The 23,295-nt window shown below is 42.3% G+C and overlaps 1 protein-coding gene across 1 annotated transcript in view; it reads left to right on the top strand.

Annotated features, from left to right (window-relative positions):
- The window catches only part of LOC115101588 (calsyntenin-2-like), a 315,037-nt gene that overhangs the window by 245,062 nt on the left and 46,680 nt on the right, over window positions 1-23,295 (top strand). The window contains exons 6-8 of the mRNA XM_065005859.1: window positions 4,549-4,734; window positions 6,830-7,087; window positions 9,700-9,821. Of these exons, the coding sequence (XP_064861931.1) occupies window positions 4,549-4,734; window positions 6,830-7,087; window positions 9,700-9,821 (566 nt within the window). The remainder of the gene's footprint in view (window positions 1-4,548; window positions 4,735-6,829; window positions 7,088-9,699; window positions 9,822-23,295) is intronic.

Consider the following 23,295-nt stretch of genomic DNA (forward strand, 5'->3'; position numbering starts at 1 on the left):
ATGTACTGGACCGTACGAACTACCCTCTGTAGCGCCTTCCGGTCAGATGCTGAGCAGTTACCATACCAGGGGGTAATGCAACTGGTCAGGATGCTCTCAATGGTGCAGCTATACAACTTTTTGAGGATCTGGGGACCCATGCCAAATCTTTTCAGTCTCCTGAGGGGGAATAGGTGTTGTCGTGCCCTCTTCACAACTGTCTTGGTGTGTTTGGACCCGGCCCGGCCCGTCAGGAAGTCCAGGATCCAGTTGCAGAGGGAGATATTTAGTCCCAGGGTCCTTAGCTTATTGATGAGCTTTGTGAGCGTTATGGTGTTGTTGGGGCGGTAAGAATTGGAGTGGGTCTAGGGTTTCTGGCATGATGGTGTTGATGTGAGCCATGACCAGCCTTTCAAAGCACATCATGGCTACTGACGCGAGTGCTACGGGGTGGTAATCATTTAGGCAGGTTACCTTCGCTTCCTTGAGCACAGGGACTATGGTGGTCTGCTTGAAACATATAGGTATTACATACTCGGTCAGGGAGAGGTTGAAAATGTCATTGAAGACACTTGACAGTTGGTCCACGCATGCTTTGAGTACACGTCCTGGTAATCCTTCTGGCCCCGCGGCTTTGTGAATGTTGACCTGTTTAAAGGTCTTGCTCACATTGGCTACGGAGAGCGGAATTTATTATAAGCGTCCGGATTAGTGTCCCGCTCCTTGAAAGTGGAAGCTTTAGCCTTTAGCTCGATGCGGATGTTGTCTGTAAACCATGGCTTCTGGTTGTGAAATGTATGTACGGTCACCGAGATAACGACGTCGATGCATTTATTGATGAAGCCGGTGACTGAGGTGGTATACTCCTCAATGCCATTGGATGAATCCCGGAACATATTCCAGTCTGTGCTAGAAATACAGTCCTGTAGCGTAGCATCCAGGTCATCTGACCACTTCTATATTGAGCAAGTCACTGGTACTCCCTGCTTTAGTTGTTACTTGTTAGCAGGAATCAGGAGGATAGAATTATGATCAGATTTGCCAAATGGAGGGCGAGGGAGAGCTTTGTATGCATCTATTTGTGTGGAGTAAAGGTGATCTAGAGATTTTTTTCCTTTGGTTGCACATTTAACATGCTGGTAAAACTGATTTGTTTGAGTGATTTCATTGAGTGCGGTCTTAGTGTGGTGGTAAATTGACGGCTACGAATAATATAGATGTAAACTATATTGGTAGATAGGGAGGTCTACAGCTTATCATGAGGTATTCTACCTCAGGCGAGCAATACCTATATAATCATTAAAATAAGATGAAATGAGGCATGAACATTTTATGGCTATATACTTCATAAAGTAATTTATTTGACCTTAATAAAGGCGCACATGAAATGAGTATGATTTGTGTAATTGAATAGAGAGCATATTGATATCATAGCACTACTTGAAATTGGTGCCTGCAAGATTTCTATGGCCTTCGAGGCAATGCTGTTAGTATATTTTCATTACCAGGTGAGATAGATATTGTTTTGTTCTCACAAGAGGAAATTAAAACATGAGTATAACTCCCAATTAGAATCACAGGTGAAATAGAGAAATTCCTGCACCATTTCTTTTGCCAGCCATCTACCAACGCAGGTTGGCATTTATTGTAATGAATTTTGCCCTGGAGGTAGCTCTGCAGAGTGGTCATTTGCTGGCACAGGGCAAGATTCATGACAATAAACCTGCTCCAACAACATCCTCTCTCTGTCTGCCTCTCCCTGGTCATTATTTTCTCTGAATGTTTGACCTTGAATATATCAAGGAACAGACTCGACAGCTGTCAACTCTCTGCTCCACACACAGTAATAAAATGGTCATTACTGCTTCCTAGACTATAAAGAAGACCGGGTGCGGCGCACAGATACATATGGAGGGTAATCGAAATATAAACCGGGTGACAAAGTTGACAGACTAGTTTGGGGTGGGTAGGGGTGGGTAGGTCTTTCCGCAATGGAGCTGTCATGTTCTTTAAGCATGTAATTCTACTCTCGCGTACTCTGTCTAACACCATCGCTCTCGTTCTCTCTCTCTCTCACACTACATCTACCTTCTCTCTATCTGCCATCTTTCTGGTCATATGCCACCTATCATGGTTCATCTTTACAGCCGCCCATCCCATTCTCTCGCCATTTTCTGGTAATCTGGTATCACTTTGTTCTGGTAGAGAACCATCAATGTCACTCTAGACTTCTTCTGATGAGATTGCCTCAGCACTTCAAATGTATTCTTATTTTATTCCACTTCCACACTCCTTTTCTATTCTACTGTTCGACTTAATTTCAGATTCTATTCCCCCCAATTTCTACTGCGATTCTGCGATTCTTCTGGCTCAATCAGCAGAGGCGATTTGACTCTCATATTGCCTGTGGTGGTGAAAAGGCCTGCTGTGGAGTCCCTGCTGGGGACTCCCTGCCTGGTCTACACATCCCTTTGATAAAGACACTGAAGTAGAGACTCTGAAGTGAATATCTTACCTGGAATGAGCTGAGCTTGGTCTACCAATCAATAATATATTTTGAGAGATGCCTGTAATTATGCATGTTGTTTGTGACATAATTGGGCAGTGATTCATGTCAAATGAATCCCTTTGTGGTGATATGTTAGCGTGTTCGTTAGCATTGATAGCAACATTTGTCATTGTAGCATTGTAATTTTAGCTACATGACACTGAGTAGTCTAACACCTGAATTCAATTTAAGCTCAGACAGGACATCCTTTCATTCTTTCTGTCTCAGGTAAGGGTTATTGGTTTGATTTGGAAGGCCTTCCCAGCTAGCAATGAGGAATTGGCCCAGAAGCGGCCCTCTTACGGGGGGCTGGAACTGATTGAATTTGCCCGGAATCGGGTTTTGGACTCGGCCCAGAATCAAAATAAAGGACTGCCCAGAATCGGCCAAAGTACATCGGGCCGTTTCCGTCTACCAGAATTCAGCCGACTTTTCTGGGTATCGTACCAGAATCCCCCCAGGAGCAGCCCGATGCAAATGTAAATAAATGTCTACAAAATTACCTGATTTAGTCATTTTTACTATTATACATTTTATACATGCAAATTTTACCCACCCACAAAAAAACAGTTTGTGTCAGAGAAAACATCATACACCTACCTACCTGGTGATCGTGTCAGCGTGCATGCGCCTGGCCCACCACAGGAGTCGCTACATGATGGGACAAGGACATCCCGGCCGGCCAAACCCTCCCCTAACTCGGACAACGCTGGGCCAATTGTGCGTCGCCTCATAGGTCTCCCAGTCGTGGCCGACACGTGTCTTGCACCAGCATCTGTAGCAACGCAGTTTGCACTGCAATGCAGTCTCTTAGACCGCTGCGCCACTCGGGAGACTCCATGCACGGGAGACTCCATGCACGGGAGACTCCATGCTCGGGAGACTCCATGCTCGGGAGACTCCATGCTCGGGAGACTCCAAGTTTTTAATGCTCATCAGATTCACAAAGTATCAAAATACTAAAATACTACACAGGACTCTTAAAGAATTTCATTTAAATGTTAATTGCATTTTTTTAATCACAGAAACAATGAGAAAGTATGGAAAAATAAATAATGAAATGTTAATTATATAAAGTAGCCCGTGTAATCATCAGCCCCAATCGGCCCGAGCCCCAAGTAATACATTTGGGACAGATAACTCACACCGGAATTGGCCCGAGCTCAATCCCCGCATCCTAGCCATAAGTAATACTGCTGAAGGCGGCACTGAATCGGGCCACATGATGTCGGCTGAGTTTGACTCTCAGCCGAGTGCCCCGACTTTCAGACGGAATCGGCCCAGATCCACTATGCTAGCTGGGATGATAGCAGGTCCCTGTCATGCGTGTCGCCAAAACAGCTGTGTGACATGGATTAGAAAGCACGGTTGGTTAGCGTAGCATAGCCTCCTGTATCAGAACCTCACTTCTTCCTAAGCTCCTTGGTGTGTGAAGTCACCTTTCAGCTTTAGTGAGGTGTGCTCCGTGATGCCTTCAATTCAGAGGCATTCAGTGGAACCCTTTGCCTCTGTAGTATTGTCACTGTGGTTGAGCTAGCCTAGCGAAGGATACGACTGACCTTCACGCAAAGTGAATACTAAACCAGAATGGTATATAACAATATATGCCATTCAGCAGACACCTTTATCCAAAGCAACGTACAGTCATGCTGGCATACAATTTACATATGGGTGGCCACGGGAATCAAACCCACAACCCTGGAGGAGCAAACACCATGCTCTACCGACTGAGCCATACAGGACCAAAGAAAATGGCAAATAATATAACAGTAGGAGAGACTGAATTGGTCAGTGGCTGAATACATGTATCATTTCTAGGTGATTTATTTAATTTCGTTGTTTTGTTTTAGAAGGAATAAGAACATTTATATTTTGAAAGTAGCAAAATGATGATAGAGTTCAGTGTATTGTTGTGCAATCAAGCTAGCCTTGGGATCTGAATGAGCCTTCCAGTTATTTGGACAAATTCATTTTCTATTGGAATAATAAACTACAATAATATTCTACTCTCTTTCTCCCAGGCTGGAACAAACAAGTGGACTACGAGCCCGGGACAGGAAGTAAGCAGCTGTTTCCCAAGATGCACCTGGAGACTTGTGACGGCCCATTGTCGGCGGTGAGAGCCATGGTGGAGCTGCAGACCAGCCACATTGGGAAGGGCTGCGACCGAGAGACCTACTCCGAGAAGTCCATGCAGAAACTCTGTGGTAAGCCAATTAATAAGGAAAGAGAGGACAAAAGAAAACAATCAAATGTACCTAGAACATTTCAACCTGTGTGCGGTTACATAATGTGTCATTCATAATTACACTTGTGACTAGTGAAGTCATACAGACAATTGTGTCCCATTAGTTGTCTCCGATTATTTACTCTAATTTCACATTTTCTGCCTCGTTAATTACCACCAATATATAACTGTCAAATTATAAACAAGTAGGGGTATTTAAATGTAATTTGTAACACATAGGAAAGTGTATATTAAATCAACCTTATGAATCATTTTTATTAATAAGTGAACATGTTCATTGTGAAGAGTTGAACATGTGAAATGTCTCAGATTTGTACTATATTTCTTCCTTGGATTTATTTTCCTGTTGTGTAAAACTGAAGCGTGGTATGGTTGATTTGAACAATTCATTATGCAGCAATAACAGTTCATTGGTGGACTCTAGTCTAAGTCTTTAAGTGTTTGTGTAACGATGGCTACACAGGCATACTTAATTTCCTCATATACTCATTTGGATTTCCATACTTCTTTAATATGCAAAGTGATTTCCATACTTCTTTAGTATGCAAAGTGATGTCCATACTTCTTTAGTATGCAAAGTGATTTCCATACTTATTTAGTATGCAAAGTGATGTCCATACTTCTTTAGTATGCAAAGTGATGTCCATACTTCTTTAGTATGCAAAGTGATTTCCATACTTATTTAGTATGCAAAGTTTGCAAGCCAGGAACTTTTCCAAACCTCAATAATCATTATCTAATATGCAATAAAACACATTGTAAAAAAATGTATTAGTCACACTTTATTTGGATTTCCCATCTGCAGATGCTCTACAGATGTTAATGCTAGCAACAAACTATCTGTTGACAAGAAACTGCTTACTAAGGTTACGGTTAGGGTTAAGCTTAGGTTTAGAATAAGAGTTAGAGTATGGGTTAGGTTTAGAATAAGAGTTAGAGTAAGAGTAAGGGTTAGGGTTAGGTTTAGAATAAGAGTTAGAGTAAGAGTAAGGGTTAGGGTTAGGTTTAGAATAAGAGTTAGAGTAAGAGTAAGGGTTAGGGTTAGGTTTAGGTTTAGAATAAGAGTAAGGGTTAGGGTTAGGTTTAGAATAAGAGTTAGAGTAAGGGTTAGGGTTAGGGTTAACCCTATTATCTTTAGAGCCACTTAAAGGTAAACAAACAACATCCTATGGCCCATTGTTTAAAAAATAAATCAACTTTATTTCCTAAGCAGAGAAAGGTTGAAAGTGTGATGTATTCATAGTTCCCATGGCCAGACGTGGGCTGGTCGAAACAGATGAAAAGAGAGAGGGGTCGTGGATTTGACAAGCTCTCTGAAAACTGTACATAGTGAGAGTATGAGACTGAATCTCATCAACTTCTCAAGATCACAGTGAAAGTCCTGAGAGAGTTAAGAGGCCTGGGTGTGTATTTATGCTGGCCTATCAATTGACAGACATAAATGTTATATAGCTTAAAAGAGCCAGCTTGTTTCTTCTGAAGGGTGGGCAGGACGGGAATTTGGTGGTGAGAACCAAGGGTCCTAACAAACTGGGTCATTCACCACTCATCAACTTCAGACAGTCACCCCTTGTGTGACATGGAGAGGGTGATGCTGTCAAATACCTTAACCATATAAAACTGTTCAGTTCACAACAGTTCCACATCCTATTTCTGTACTGTTGCATTCTAAACACCCTGCATGGACATCGTAGGATTAGAGGGTTTTAGATAACTTCCAATTCAAACGTTAGAAATACTGTGTCAGTAAATGTGTACAGTACATCCACTGTATATCAACCATATTCACACTATACATTTCTATATCTGTTCAGTTTCTAATAGCTCTATGCTCACTCTACCTACTTGTATGTAAACTTTGTTTAAACTCTGTTGTCTGTATTTTGTCTTTCACTAGCAGCACCATATCACCAAGTAAAGTTCTGAGTATGTGTAAATGTACTTGGTGAATCAATGTGATTTTGAATCTGACCAGTCTCCTTTTAACCTGGTGCCACTTCTCGTGTGTGAGGATGTCACCGACTGATTATACTCGTTTTCAATTCCTCCTCTAGGTGCGGCGTCCGGCAGCACGGACCTCCTCCCCGCCCCCAGCATCTCCACCAATTGGACGGCTTCACTGCTGACGGACAGCGGGCGGGACAGTGACCTCATCTTCAACTTCGACGGGAGGCAGGCGGCCAACGTGCCAGAGCAGGTGGTTCCACAGAACCTGACTGACCAGTTCACCATCGCCACGTGGATGAAACACGGGCCTAGCCCCGGTCTGAGGGCCGAGAAAGAGACCCTGCTCTGCAACTCCGACAAGACCGGTGAGAACAGGAAGGGGTTGAGTTGGGAGATTTGGTCCATCCTAGGTCATTGTTCATGAAATCAGGATTTTATGGTGGTGGAGGTGGTGAGACTTTTTGTTTCCTGTCACGTGATTTTTAGAGAAGGTCAATGTCATTTTTACAGCTACCATTTATGGTTTAGAAACCCAAAAACGAACCAAAGACCTTTAGCTACTATTTAATATGATGATTTCAAAAGGTGCGTTGTAGCACAGTAGCAAATGCCGTCCAACGTCAGGACAGTTAGTGTCCAATGTGGGAGACAGGAACATTTGGTGCCAAATCTGGAGTAGTGATGGCGTAGTCACATACAGTGCTTTTAGAAAGTATTCACACACTTTTTGGGGGTTGATGGTGGTCGTCACATAGATGCACAGATTGTTTTGTCGTCTGTCGACCACTTCTAGTTACAGAGTTAGATTGAGTGAAGCTGTGAGGGTTTGGCTGGAGACAGGCAGCCTGACAGGCTCTTATTGATCCCATCGATCACTGAGAGAAAAGGAGGGTCCATCGATACGCACGGCCAAAAGAGCCCTGTGTCAGCCCAGCGGCTCCCAGGAAAGGCACGGAGGAGGGGGGGTTATGATGCCACAATGGCACAGGGAGCATGTGACATTTATTGAGCTGCCTCGTGAAGGTGGCAGGATTTATTTCAAAATGGCACATGTCAATAGCACTTACAGGACATACCACATTAACAAGCCCCTTTGCCCATAATGACAGACATCCTTTTAGATAGAGCACTGCTTTAGGAGAATATCATTTATTTTCACTCTTAACTGGAATATAGCTTTTTGGTCAAATAAGTTCCATTATATAATATAGTCAGATAAGGTCCATTATATAATATAGTTGGATAAGGTCCATTATATAATATAGTTGGATAAGGTCCATTATATAATATAGTTGGATAAGGTCCATTATATAATATAGTCGGATAAGGTCCATTATATAACATAGTCGGATAAGGTCCATTATATAATATAGTCGGATAAGTTCCATTATATAACATAGTCGGATAAGGTCCATTATATAATATAGTCAGATAAGGTCCATTATATAATATAGTTGGATAAGGTCCATTATATAATATAGTTGGATAAGGTCCATTATATAATATAGTCGGATAAGGTCCATTATATAACATAGTCGGATAAGGTCCATTATATAACATAGTCGGATAAGTTCCATTATATATTATAGTCGGATAAGGTCCATTATATAATATAGTCGGATAAGGTCCATTATATAACATAGTCGGATAAGGTCCATTATATAACATAGTCGGATAAGGTCCATTATATAATATAGTCGGATAAGGTCCATTATATAACATAGTCGGATAAGGTCCATTATATAATATAGTCGGATAAGTTCCATTATATAATATAGTCGGATAAGTTCCATTATATAACATAGTCGGATAAGGTCCATTATATAACCATTATATATAAGGTCCATTATATAATATAGTCGATAAGTTCCATTATATAACATAGTCGGATAAGGTCCATTATATAATATAGTCGGATAAGTTCCATTATATATTATAGTCCATTATATAATATAGTCGGATAAGGTCCATTATATAACATAGTCGGATAAGGTCCATTATATAATATAGTCGGATAAGGTCCATTATATAACATAGTCGGATAAGGTCCATTATATAACATAGTCGGATAAGGTCCATTATATAATATAGTCGGATAAGGTCCATTATATAACATAGTCGGATAAGGTCCATTATATAACATAGTCGGATAAGGTCCATTATATAATATAGTCGGATAAGGTCCATTATATAACATAGTCGGATAAGGTCCATTATATAATATAGTCGGATAAGTTCCATTATATAATATAGTCGGATAAGATCCATTATATAATATAGTCAGATAAGGTCCATTATATAATATAGTCAGATAAGGTCCATTATATAATATAGTCGGATAAGTTCCATTATATAATATAGTCGGATAAGTTCCATTATATAATATAGTCGGATAAGATCCATTATATAATATAGTCGGATAAGGTCCATTATATAATATAGTCGGATAAGGTCCATTATATAATATAGTCGGATAAGGTCCATTATATAATATAGTCGAATAAGGTCCATTATATAATATAGTCAGATAAGGTCCATTATATAATATAGTCGGATAAGGTCCATTATATAATATAGTCGGATAAGGTCCATTATATAATATAGTCGGATAAGGTCCATTATATAACATAGTCGGATAAGGTCCATTATATAATATAGTCGGATAAGTTCCATTATATAATATAGTCGGATAAGATCCATTATATAATATAGTCGGATAAGTTCCATTATATAATATAGTCGGATAAGGTCCATTATATAATATAGTCAGATAAGGTCCATTATATAATATAGTCGGATAAGGTCCATTATATAATATAGTCGGATAAGGTCCATTATATAACATAGTCGGATAAGGTCCATTATATAACATAGTCGGATAAGGTCCATTATATAACATAGTTGGATAAGGTCCAATATAATTCTAGTTTCATACAGTAGAAGTAAAGTATCTATGTTTTTCCGTATCCGTGTGCAGAGATGAACCGGCACCACTACTCCCTGTACGTCCACAACTGCCGTCTGGTGTTCCTACTCAGGAGAGACTTCACCCAGGTCGACACCTTCCGCCCCGCAGAGTTCCACTGGAAACTGGAGCAGGTGAGCTGACCTTTGACCCAGTAGTCAAGTCATGATGATGGGAACCTCCACTGGGCCTATGTTCCAATGTCCATACTAGGACACCACTTAGAATACATGCCTTATATAATGGTAGGGGCTAAGGGAGTGGGAATTGTGTCTTTGACTTTCTCAAATTAGTAAACAGTCAATATGTTACCCATTGGACAATGCTGATTTGCTAAATTAACTTGAGGTGGGTAAGGCTTAAATGTAAGCAGCTACTGTTGTGCTGCTTTGCTAAATTAACTTGAGGTGGATAAGACTTAAATGTAAGCAGCTACTGTTGTGTTGCTTTGGAAGTCTTGTGTTGGTAAATGACTATTCCAGTCATGTCTGTCTCACTGAGTTTTTTGTCAGGTAGACAAACAGCAGTAGAGCAGTAGATTTTGTTTGCGAGACATCTTTCGTTGTTTGTAGGTACTGTGTTATAATACCACCTCTCATCTCCCACAATGGTTAGCTCTGTGTGTGTGGGTCTGCCTGAGGGCCTTGGTTTGTGACGTTTTTCTCCAGGTGAAGGACTATCATTACTGCTGCAGTAAGAGATCTTTGCTGTGGAGAAGTCTTCATCTTGATTGCCTCTACTCCTCTCCCCGCAGCAGGAGATAAGAGGATAGGATATAGCACACACGAGTAATAGCTCACCTAGTCTTTCTTCTGTGTTTATGTTTGAGAAAGTTGATGAACTAAATTACTGAGGAAGTCATTATTTCAGTACAACACAGCATATACTGTATGTGTAAAAAATGACAAAATGACAAAGAACTAGCGGGGTCTTTGATATAGAAAACCAGGTGTAATTTTCTTCAAAAGGAATAGAAATGAATAAAGACCAAGTATGTGGCCGTGTTGCTAAGAAACTTACGGTAGGATAATTGACTTCAGTCAGTCATGATAAAAATGAGACAGGCAAAATTACTGTAATAGTCGTTTTTGTTCATTTATTCATAATCAAGTAGAGTGCTTTTAAGTCCCTGAAGCACAAAGAGAGTCAATGTGGTGGTGCACATTTGCTCTCAGTGTACTCTCACAATATATAGGTTGCGGCCCAATAAGCTGTCCTTCCTGTGCACTCGTTCACTACTCCCCACACATGTAAAAGTATTGTATTGGTGTAGACACAGGCTTGAGGGAGTTTCCATATAACAGTAATTTCCTTTCAAATCAATGAAGGGAAGTGAACACACTTTTGGAGAAAAGAGAGAATATTGGGACGCAAACATAACTTTCTACTCCTTTATATAGACCTATATTTAAAATGTGTAACATTGTAAACTGTTTAATTCCATGACTATACAATGACAAAACAATGAAGTGACTAATGTCACAACGTGAGCATACAGTAGTGTCATTGCGGTGTTACTACACAGCTATAAAACCAACTGTAACAAAGCAACAGCTTACTAGAATATCAGGCTGGTCTAACAAGTATGGATCCTCTCGGTTTATAATGGCCAGGAGCAATAGAGTTGTTTGCTGTAGGTCAAAGGAGGAAAAGTCATTTTTTCTCCAAGCCAATGTTATTTTCTCCTAAGAGGCTGCTATGACTAAGAGAAGGGGTTGCAGGAAACAGATTCAGCTGCTTCGGTAAACAACCTCTCAAGTCAATACAAAGACTCCACAAAACATCTGCCAGGCAAACATGAGACAGGCTGGGGGAGCATAGGGAGGAGGCTACGTGCTACATCACTACGCTAACTCATCACCCTAAAGTTAAAAGAGGACATTGGATGCTAACATTAGCTCTTGGTTTTAGATGTTTTGAAAATGGAGCGACCACTTTCGACACTTTCCAGGCTTGTGTGTTTTATCTTAACGATCCAACACTTTTTATTATCTCTGTGCTTTGTCTGACATGTTTGTGTGTGTGTGTGTGTTTTCCTTTGATATCTCTGTCTTTCTTGTTGCTGACAGTTAATACAATATGGGGTCCTTGATTATGTGGTACACAGTATAGTGCTGTGTCACCACGGGAACAGAAGTCTACAATTCCCTTTCTTCTCTCCAAAATGGCCGACAGGATGTGGAAGTCATTTTGAACATGTTTATTAGGTCCCATAGTTGACTGGTTTGGAATGTAATACGGTACAGTTGTAATGCAGCACTGTCTTGCAGTCTAATTGTGAGGACAGACGCCGGGAGACAAGAATCAAGTACAGGGAGTGAATATTTAAAAAAATAACCCACATGAAACAAAACACGGACAGCGGAAACATAACGACATTAATGCTGACACGAGGATGAAACTGAGGAATATAGGGGATGCGTGTAACGATAGTGACAGGTGTGCGTAATGATGGACCGCCTGGCGCCTGAGAGCTCCAGAGAAGGGGATCGGGAGCAGGCGTGACACTAATGGGTACACCATAGGTCGAGTTCACAATTCACACAGAGCCATAACTTTGAATGTGACTGTGATGCAGACTATTGTATGAGAGCGGAGCAGACTACTGTATCAGTGCAGACCATAGTATGAGTGGCAAGGCCATGTCTATGACAGACTGACAGCAGGCCAGTGTTCCACAAAGTGACAGGCTCTACTTACTGGTTGAAGGGGGCAGGCTGCTGCAGTATGTGAGGTGTCACAATGACAGTGTGTGTGTATGTGCATATGTATACATGTGTGTTTGTTAGCCAATCAGCCCAGTCAGCTCCCATTAGGTCTAAGGTATTGGGTTTTGAGTGTGTATGACACCCTTGCACTGATTAAGATCACTATTGGTCAATTGCACACAAGGTTCAACCAAAATTTTAACCCAACCCCTCCGAAAGACACAATACAGGGGGCACCACACTTAAGTGCCTTCCTCAAGTGCCCAACAGCAGGCAATGGCATCTAGGACCCTCTGGTTGTCAGCTCACTTCCTGACAGATTTTTCCCATCAGCCCGGGAATTGAACTGGCAACCCTCTGGGCCACCTGCCGTGTGTGTGTGTGTGTGTGTGTGTGTGTGTGTGTGTGTGTGTGTGTGTGTGTGTGTGTGTGTGTGTGTGTGTGTGTGTGTGTGTGTGTGTGTGTGTGTGTGTGTGTGTGTGTGTGTGTGTTTCCATCAGCAGAATAGCACTCTCTTTCTTCCTCTGGACGGTAGACATTAAAGGAGGGGAGGGAAAAGAAGGGAGGGATGGAAGAGGAGTAGAGCCTCTTTAGGTAGATAATAAGCGGGAGGGAGGGAGGGAGGGAGAGAGAGGTGTCACAGCTGAATCCTGCACTCCATGTTCCATCAGCAAGCTTCCGCTGCAACTCCATTTAGCCCTATTGATTTTGCAATCTTCCTTCCTCCTTTCTCCAAACGAGAGAGAGAGAGAGAAAGAGTGCTATTCTGCCAATGGAACAGAGTGAGGGCGTGCCATCCATTCACTATTCACCTGACAGGCATACATGCACACACGAGCCGCACAAACACACTCAGTTACACACACACACTTCTCTCTTTCTCTCCCCTCCTCTCTCCCTCCCTTTTCCTCCCTTCCTCCCGTTAATGGACTGAGCGATGGATCACTCCGATCTACGCACCTATTTTTCACTCCACACTCCCCGAGCACAAAATGGATATACGCAGCCGCTCCTTTAGTCCCTACTGAACATAACCTAACACACTGCCACAAAATTACACTGGACACTAATACAAAGCCACACTACACACTGCCACAGTCATACTAGACACTGCCACAAAGCCACACTACACACTGCCACACTACCACAAAGCCACACTACACACTACCACAAAGCCACACTACCACAAAGCCACACTACACACTGCCACAAAGCCACACTACACACTACCACAAAGACACACTACCACAAAGCCACACTAGACACTGCCACAAAGTCACACTAGACACTGCCACAAATCCACACTGCCAAAAAGCCACGCTACACACTGCTACACTACCACAAAGCCACACTACACACTACCACAAAGCCACGCTACACACTGCTACACTACCACAAAGCCACACTACACTCTACCACAAAGCCACGCTACACACTGCTACAAAGCCACATTACCACAAAGCCACGCTACACACTGCTACACTACCACAAAGCCACACTACACACTACCACAAAGCCACGCTACACACTGCTACAAAGCCACACTACCACAAAGTCACACTACACACTGCCACACTACCACAAAGCCACACTACCAACTACCACACTACCACAAAGCCACACTGCTACACTACCACAAAGCCACACTACCAACTGCCACACTACCACAAAGCCACACTACCAACTACCACAAAGCCAGAAAGCCACACTATCACAAGGCCACACTACCACAAAGCCACACTGCCACACTACCACAAAGCCACACTACCAAAAAGCCACACTAACACAAAGCCACACTACCACAAAGCCACATTGCACACTACCACAAAGCCACACTACCACAAAGCCACACTACACACTGCCACAAAGCCACACTACACACTGCCACACAACCACAAAGCCACACTGCCAACCAACACACTACCACAAAGCCACACTGCACACTGTCACACTACACACTGTCACACTACACACTGGCACACTACCACAAAGCCACACTACCACAAAGCCACACTACACACTACCACAAAGCCACACTGCCACAAAGCCACATTACACACTGCCACAAAGCCACACTACACACTACCACAAAGCCACACTACACACTACCACAAAGCCACACTACACACTACCACAAAGCCACACTACACACTACCACAAAGCCACACTACCACAAAGCCACACTACCACAAAGCCACACTACACACTACCACAAAGCCACATGACACACTACCACAAAGCCACACTACACACTGCCACAAAGCCACACTACCACAAAGGCACACTACCACAAAGCCACACTACACACTACCATAAAGCCACACTACCACAAAGCTGTACTACCACCAAGCCACACTACACACTGCCACACAGCTAAAAACAAACCCCTCAAGCTTTTCATGTGTGGACGTTTTTTATCCCAGCCCTATTTATATGCTTATGAGGCCGTATCGACGCTGCCCGCCTAATAAGACCAGGAATAAGAGCCTTGATGGGGTGCCATTGATTTAAACCCATACAAACGAGGTATCATGTATTCTCAGCAGATCGACCCATAGACAGAGCGAGGAAATCTATGAAAACTAGAAGCTGTGAGCCGAGTGCACAGACAAACCAGATATTAATCTCACAGAATCTTGAGATGGCGCATGAGGTCGATGGCCAAAGATTTGTTTGCGTTTGCGGGGTCAACACATCGAGTGGTGTCCCGAAGTAATCGCGTATATATATGACTACACCTGATCCTCTTAGGACACATCAGAGAAAGGGGGTCGTGATTGGTCCAGTATCTCCTGATCCAACCAATCACATCGGCCGATGCTGAGCGACTCTCTCAGTGCCATTATCATCGAATCTGGCTTCGATTGCTGGTCCGGGTGGTACTAGCAGAAAATTACTCTCAGCGCTTGTCGATACAACATCTATTGAGTGCTTATCTGCTTACATCTACTTACGCCCACAGGGCGGCGCACATTTGGTCCAGCGTCGTCCGGGTTATGGGAGGGTTTGGCCAGGGTAGAACGTCATTGTAAAATAAGAATTAGTTCTTAACTGACTTGCCTAGTTAAATAAAATAAAAATAAATATAAAAAAATATAAAAATAAAATATATATATATATTTACCACGCTGGGTGACACCCCTCCTTTCGTACCAGAACCCTGTTAAGCTCCATTGTTTTAGATGAGATTGATTGGGCTCGGTGCTCTGTTTGGTGTAGATAGAGAATGGATCGAAGGGAATCACTTCCATTCGATGTGTGATTTAGCGCCTATCCGGACTAGGCTGCTTAATTGAATTGATTCATGGTTGCACATGGAGTGATTTGTAAGGCACGGACACTTAGAAGTGTGGCTCTCTATTGTGGCGAGCCAGAAGAAGATGTTGTGCACATTGCAATTGAGCATTGCTTTGTATGATGTCCAGTGTGTTCTATTTGTTTTATTTCTATTCTAGTTGTGCTATGACTCACAAGAAAACTATATATGTTTTTTTAAACATTTTTAAATTTCACCTTTATTTAACTAGGTAGGCCAGTTGAGAACAAGTTCTCATTTACGACTGCGACCTGACCAAGATAAAGCAAAGCAGTGTGACAAAAACAACACAGAGTTACACATAAACAAACATACAGTCAATAACACAAAAGAAAAGAAAAATAGAAGAATCTATGTACAGTATGTGCAAATGTAGAAGGGTAGGGTGGTAGGCAATAAATAGACCCTAGAGGCGAAAATAATTACAATTTAGCATTAATACTGGAGTGATAGATGTGCAGATGATGATGTGCAAGTAGAGATACTGGGGTGCAAAAGAGCAAGAGGGTAAGTAATAATATGGGTGTGCTATTTACCGATTGACTGTGTATAGGTACAGTGATCGATAAGCTCCTCTGACAGCTGATGCTTAAAATTAGAGAGGGAGATATAAGACTCCGGCTTCAGAGATTTTTGCAATTCGTTCCAGTCATTGGCAGCAGAGAACTGGATGGAAAGGCAGCCAAAGTAAGTGTTGGCTTTGGGGATGACCAGTGCAGCATATATGCTGGAGCACGTGCAGGTGGGTGTTGCTATGGTGACCAGTGAGTTGAGATAAGGCGGGGCTTTACCTAGCAAATACTTTAGATGACCTGGAGCCAGTGGGTTTGGCGACGGATATGTTGTGATGGCCAGCCAACGAGAGCATACAGGTCGCAGTGGTGGGTAGTATATGGGGCTTTGGTGATAAAACGGATGGCACTGTGATGGACTACATCCGGTTTGCTGAGTAGAGCGTTGTTGTTTTTTTTGTAAATGACATCGCCGATGTCAAGGATCGGTAGGATAGTCAGTTTTATGAGAGTATGTTTGGCGGCATGTGTGAAGGAGGCTTTGTTGCAAAATAGGAAGCCGATTCTAGACTTAATTTTGGATTGGAGATGCATAATGTGAGTCTGGAAGGAGAGTTTACAGTCTAACCAGACACCTAGGTATTTGTAGTTGTCCACATATTCTAGGTCAGAACCGTCCAGAGTAGTGATGCTAGTCGGGTGGGAGGGTGTGGGCAGCAATCGGTTGAAGTGCATGCACTTAGTTTAACTAGCATTTAAAAGCAGTTGGAGGCCACGGAAGGAGTGTTGTATGATGTTGAAGCTCGTTTGGAGGTTTGTTAGCACAGTGTCCAAAGAAGGGCCAGATGTATACAGAATGGTGTCGTCTGTGTAGAGGTGGATCAGAGAATCACCAGCAGCAAGAGCGACATCATTGATATATACAGAGAAAAGACTTGGCCCGAGAATTTAACCCTGTGGCACCCCCATAGAGACTGCCAGTAGTCTGGACAACAGGCCCTCCGATTTGACACACTGAACTCTATCTGAGAAGTAGTTGGTGAACCAGGCGAGGCAGTCATTAGAGAATCCAAGGCTGTTGAGTCTGCTGATAAGAATGCGATGATTGACAGAGTCGAAAGCCTTGGCCAGTTCATTGAAGACTGCTGCACAGTACTGTCTTTTATCGATGGTGGTTATGATATCGTTTAGGACCTTGAGTGTGGCTGAGGTGCACCCATGACCAGCTCTGAAACCAGATTGCATAGTGGAGAAGGTACGGTCGGATTCGAAATGGTCGGTGATCTGTTTATTAACTTGGCTTTCAAAGATTTTAGAAAGGTAGGGCAGGATGGATATAGGTCTGTATCAGTTTGGGTCTAGAGTGTCACCTCCTTTGAAGAGGGGGATGACCGCAGCAGCTTTTCTATCTTTGGGAATCTCAGACGATACGAAAGAGAGGTTGAATAGATTAGTAATATGGGTTACAACAATTTTCGGCGGATAATTTTAGAAATAGAGGGTCCAGATTGTCTAACCCAGCTGATTTGTAGGGAATATATAGGTGGCTACAGTTTCTTTCAACACTCTCTAAATTACCTTTGGCTATGTATTTTTTGAGACCTACAACAGTCTATAGGACCAGCCATATAGTGTGCTTTGTTTAGTTTTCTCAAATCCACGGAGTAATGTGTATTTTTATGTCACCTTGGCCAAGCTCTGTGACAAGTAAACTCAACTAAATGAGAGAATAGAAAAGAGAAAAACATGAGACGAATCTCAGCTCTCTGTATTCAGCTGGCAGACTTATTGACACTCTCTCTTTCTCTCTCTTCCTCCCTCTCTTCTCTGGGATAAAAGCCCATTCCTGATGTACCTAAAGGGCTGTTTAAAGCTTGAAATAATCATGAATACTAAATTATTCATACAGACTACAGCTCTATCGCCACATTAACAGAGCAAATTCCACTCATCTGCCAGAGAGAGGGAGGGGAGAGAGAGAGATAAAGGTAGAGCGTGTGAGTATGAGAGAGAAAATAAAAGAGAGAGATTTCATTTCAAAGGTTCCAACAAAAATCCTTTCATCAAAGAGCCTGTAAAATCAGACTGTCCTTAATTCAGTAAACAGGACGTGTTTGGAGTGGGGCAATGATTTCTTTGGCTGGATATCCTAGCTCTCACCGCCCAACATCAATTAGGATGTGCACGCTATTACTTCTGGTCTCTAGGAAGCCAAAAAGTGGCCCTCTTGGGACAGAAAGGGGCTGGGGCACAGGTCTCCAAACCCACAAAAGTAAGTTGAGTATACACTTTTGCTAGCACTTTCTCCAAAAATAAACTCCTACCTATATATCAAAAGTAATTACATGTCATATTTTCCAGTCAGCTCTTTTATTAACCAAGATGTGCGTCTTTAAATTCCCTCCCTCCTCCTACAGTGTTTCATGCTGCCATGGTTCCATGGTGTATTGAGATACATCACTCTGTACCTCTGAAGAGCCTAGAACTGAATCACCTTGGTGCCATTGCTCTGCCATGTAATGGACTGGCATTAATAATGCAGGGGTACAACAGCGGGTCGCACCCAGGGAGGGGAGGGGGACGGGAGGAGGAACACACCTATAGTGCAGTCTCTCTCTCACACACACAGCCTCTTACAAAGTTAGGCCAGGAATATACAGTAACACATGCATGTGTGTTAGCTAGTTGGTTAGCTTAACGGTTGTCACATCAGTCAGTCACATCCGTCAGTCAGTCATAGGGGAAGGCTACTGTATTATTAGGGATATAGCAAAATGCACAGATCTGTAGATTGTCTTACACAATCAGTCAGTCATTAAGTTGATCAGCTGATCTATTCAACGATGGATTATATATTTTATATGCCTTATTTCCCTATATGAACTGTAAGTCAGTAAAATCATTGAAATTGTTGCATTTATATTTTTTGTTCTGTAAAGTATAGGACATATAGAATAAACCATGCTCTTGCAGACTTTTTTTGTTGTCAAAACAGACTCTTCTTCCTGACAGGCTATTGACAAGTAGCTGATACTGGCCTCCAGACTACACTGGCAAACTTTCACTGAGGCTTACCCATAAGCCCCTTTTGGCTCATAACGATCACATAACATGAACTGGGTCCATTTGGTATGCATGGACGAGAGTCTAACCTTCTCTCTAGTCTACACAGATCTTGATCCTACTCCTTTAAATGACAGTGTAACATGCTTCCCATGACAGCTCCACCCAACAGACTCAGCTCCCTTATGTTGGTAATTGTAGATAGTCAGTGGACTCAGAGGAGGCTGGAGGGCTAATCCCATCCCTCTCTGGATAATGCTATGTTTTAATGCAATGTTCAGCTGGTGGGTGTGTGTGTGCATCTAAAGAAGGCTAGCGTGCCGTGGGGCTAAAAGAGAAACACTCCCTGAATCATTTAAATCCTTAAGAGTCAATCTAAATAACATAATAAAATAATCCCCATCAAAATCTGTCAATTTCTGCTCCAGATATCTGGGGCTGCGTCTCAATACAACACATCCGTCTATGTCGGCCTTCTGCATCTGCGGTGGAAGGTGGCAGAGCTACAGTGGTGTTTGTCAAACTATAAGGTATCCTGAAAATAGGTCTTCTCACAAAAACATCTGAAGCAGGTAATGTGGATGTGCCAACTTCTGTCTGTAGTGTACAAACCGTTTGGGCTACAAACTAATATGACCACACTTTCAGAAAGTATTCAGACCCCTTGACTCTTTCCACATTCTGTTACGTTACAGTCTTGTTCTAAAAATGATTCAATAGTTTCCCCCCTCATCAATCTACACACAATACCCCAAAATGACCAAGCAAAAGCAGATTAAAAAAAAAAATTGCAACTCAAAAAATTCTAAATTAAATATCACATTTACATAAGTATTCAGACCTTTTACTCAGTACTTTGTTTGAATCACCTTTGGCAGCGATTACAGCCTGAAGTCTTATTGGGTATGACACTACAAGCTTGACACAGCTGTATCATTCTTCTCTCCAGATCCTCTCAAGCTCTGTCAGGTTGGATGGGGAGCGTCGCTGCACAGCTATTTCCAGGTCTTTCCAGAGATGTTCGATTGGGTTCTGGCTGGGCCACTCAAGAACATTCAGAGACTTGTCCCGAAGCCACTCCTATGTTGTCTTGGCTGTGTGCTTAGGGTCGTTGTCCTGTTGGAAGGTGAACCTTTGCCCCAGTCTGAGGTCCTGAGCACACTGGAGCAGGTTATCATCAAGGATCTCTCTATACTTTGCTCCGTTCATCTTTCCCTTGATTCTGATTAGTCTCCCAGTTCCTGCCGCTGAAAAACATCCCCACAGCATGATGCTGCCACCACCATGCTTCACCGTAGGGATGGTGCCAGGTTTCCTCTATCTGTGACGATTGGCATTCAGGCCAAATATTCAATCTTGGTTTCATTAGACCAGAGAATCTTGTTTCTCATGGTCTGAGAGTCCTTTAGGTGCCTTTTGGCAAACTACAGGCAGGCTGTCATGTGCCTTTTACTGAGGAGTGGCTTCCGTCTGGCTGCTCTACCGTAAAGGCCTGATTTGGTCGAGTGCTGCAGAGATGGTTGTCCTTCTGAAAGTTTCTCCACAGAGGAACTCTGGAGCTCTGTCAGAGTGATCATCGGGTTCTTGGTCACCTCCCTGACCAAGGCCCTTCTCCTCCGATTGCTCAGTTTGGCCGGGCATCCAGCTCTAGAAACAATCTTCCTGGTTCCAAACTTCTTCCATCTAGGAAGGATAGAGGCCACTGTGTTCTTGGGGACCTTTAATACTGCAGACATTCTTTGGTATATAGACAGGTGTGTGCCTTTCCAAATCATGTCCAATCAATGGAATTTACCACAGGTGGACTCCAATCACATTGTACAAACATCTCAAGGATGATCAATGGAAACAGGATGCACTTGAGCTCAATTTTGAGTCTCATACCAAAGGGTCTGAATACATACGTAAATAATATATTTCAGTTTTTTCTAAAATTTCTAAAAACCTGTTTTTACTTTGTCATTATGGGGTGCTGTGTGTAGATTGATGATAAAAAACAACAACATTTAATCAATTTCAGAATAAGGCTGTAACATATCAAAATGTGGAAAAAGTCCAGGGGTCTGAATACTTTCTGAATGTACTGTATAGTCCTGTTCAAGTGTTTTGAGACCCAGTGCCACCAGATCAAAATGTACACTATCACCTCCAATAACATTCAAATGTACACTATCACCTCCAATAACATTCAAATGTACACTATCGCCTCCAATAACATTCAAATGTACACTATCGCCTCCAATAACATTCAAATGTACACTATCGCCTCCAATAACATTCAAATGTACACTATCACCTCCAATAATATTCAAATGTACACTATCACCTCCAATAACATTCAAATGTACACTATCACCTCCAATAACATTCAAATGTACACTATCGCCTCCAATAACATTCAAATGTACAGTATCGCCTCCAATAACATTCAAATGTACACTATCGTCTCCAATAACATTCAAATGTACACTATCGTCTCCAATAACATTCAAATGTACACTATCGCCTCCAATAACATTCAAATGTACACTATCGCCTCCAATAACATTCAAATGTACACTATCGCCTCCAATAACATTCAAATGTACACTATCGCCTCCAATAACATTCAAATGTACACTATAGCCTCCAATAACATTCAAATGTACACTATCGCCTCCAATAACATTCAAATGTACACTATCGCCTCCAATAACATTCAAATGTACACTATCGCCTCCAATAACATTCAAATGTACACTATCGCCTCCAATAACATTCAAATGTACACTATCGCCTCCAATAACATTCAAATGTACACTATCGCCTCCAATAACATTCAAATGTACACTATCGCCTCCAATAACATTCAAATGTACACTATCGCCTCCAATAACATTCAAATGTACACTATCGCCTCACATCCAATAACATTCAAATGTACACTATCACCTCACATCCAATAACATTCAGATGTACCTAACATCAACTCTTTTGCCTCAAAACTCCATTGTTTTATATCACATTCCATTCTGTGGGCCACTGCAGAAATCTAATAACCCGGGACCGAAACATGGACTATTAAACTCTCTATTCATTTGACACGACAGTCTTGTAGTTTACACTACTATTTACACGCTTAATCATTCGTACCAGAGGAAATCCCTTAAGAGAGTGTTACACCATGTTCAGCTCTCCGCGAGGACCTTATTGTTTGACTGGCCCGGAAGAGATCTTGACAGTGGGGACCCCAGAATTCTATTTGACACCATCGGCCCACTTCCAACAGTCAGCCAATCTCATGCTTCAGTAGGCTGTGATGTGTAGCTGTGTACTGGAGCACATATAACATACACTCCTTATCAGGGAGAAGAGAAAGGAGAGGGAGAGCTGTCACCTCATTTCACCCCCTTCTCCCACCTCTATTGTGTCAGAGTCCAGGGTTGTACAATGCTTTCAAAGGAAGTGGGTGGGTCGTTTAGGACCAGAATCCCTTTCCGCTAGTGCGTCATAGAAACAGAATTGGCTGAATGGGTCGAACAGATACACTGTTACGGTCCACTCTCTTTAGTGGCGTAGCACAATTTTGCAATTGTTTTCAGAAGAACATTACGCTTGTGCCTCTACGTGGCTAGTGAGCAAGTCAATGGGACACAACACAGTGCAGACCTACTGTATATGCCTGACGAGAAAAAACAGGAATGTCAGTGTGTAGCCTGCAAGGCATTTCTCTCATCGCTCCAAAAGAACTGAAAGGTATCGAGGAAGACCACGCTTTTCACTCCAACCTGTTCTTGGGTTTTTATTCATGTCTTTTGTTAGATCTGAAGGTCAAGATGAAATCTGCTGACAACAGACAGATTAACGGTGAAACCAAAGTGAATCAAGAGGTGGAGAGAAAACAGATGTCTCTGTTGATATTTACACAGTGCCTAGCTGTGTGTGTGTGTGTGTGTGTGTGTGTGTGTCTTTGTCTGCATCTACGTGTGTGTATGCATGAGACAGATGCAGAGAGATTGATTGTGTGTAT

This window comes from Oncorhynchus nerka, linkage group LG20, assembly GCF_034236695.1.
Source record: "Oncorhynchus nerka isolate Pitt River linkage group LG20, Oner_Uvic_2.0, whole genome shotgun sequence".
Classification (NCBI taxonomy): domain Eukaryota; kingdom Metazoa; phylum Chordata; class Actinopteri; order Salmoniformes; family Salmonidae; genus Oncorhynchus; species Oncorhynchus nerka.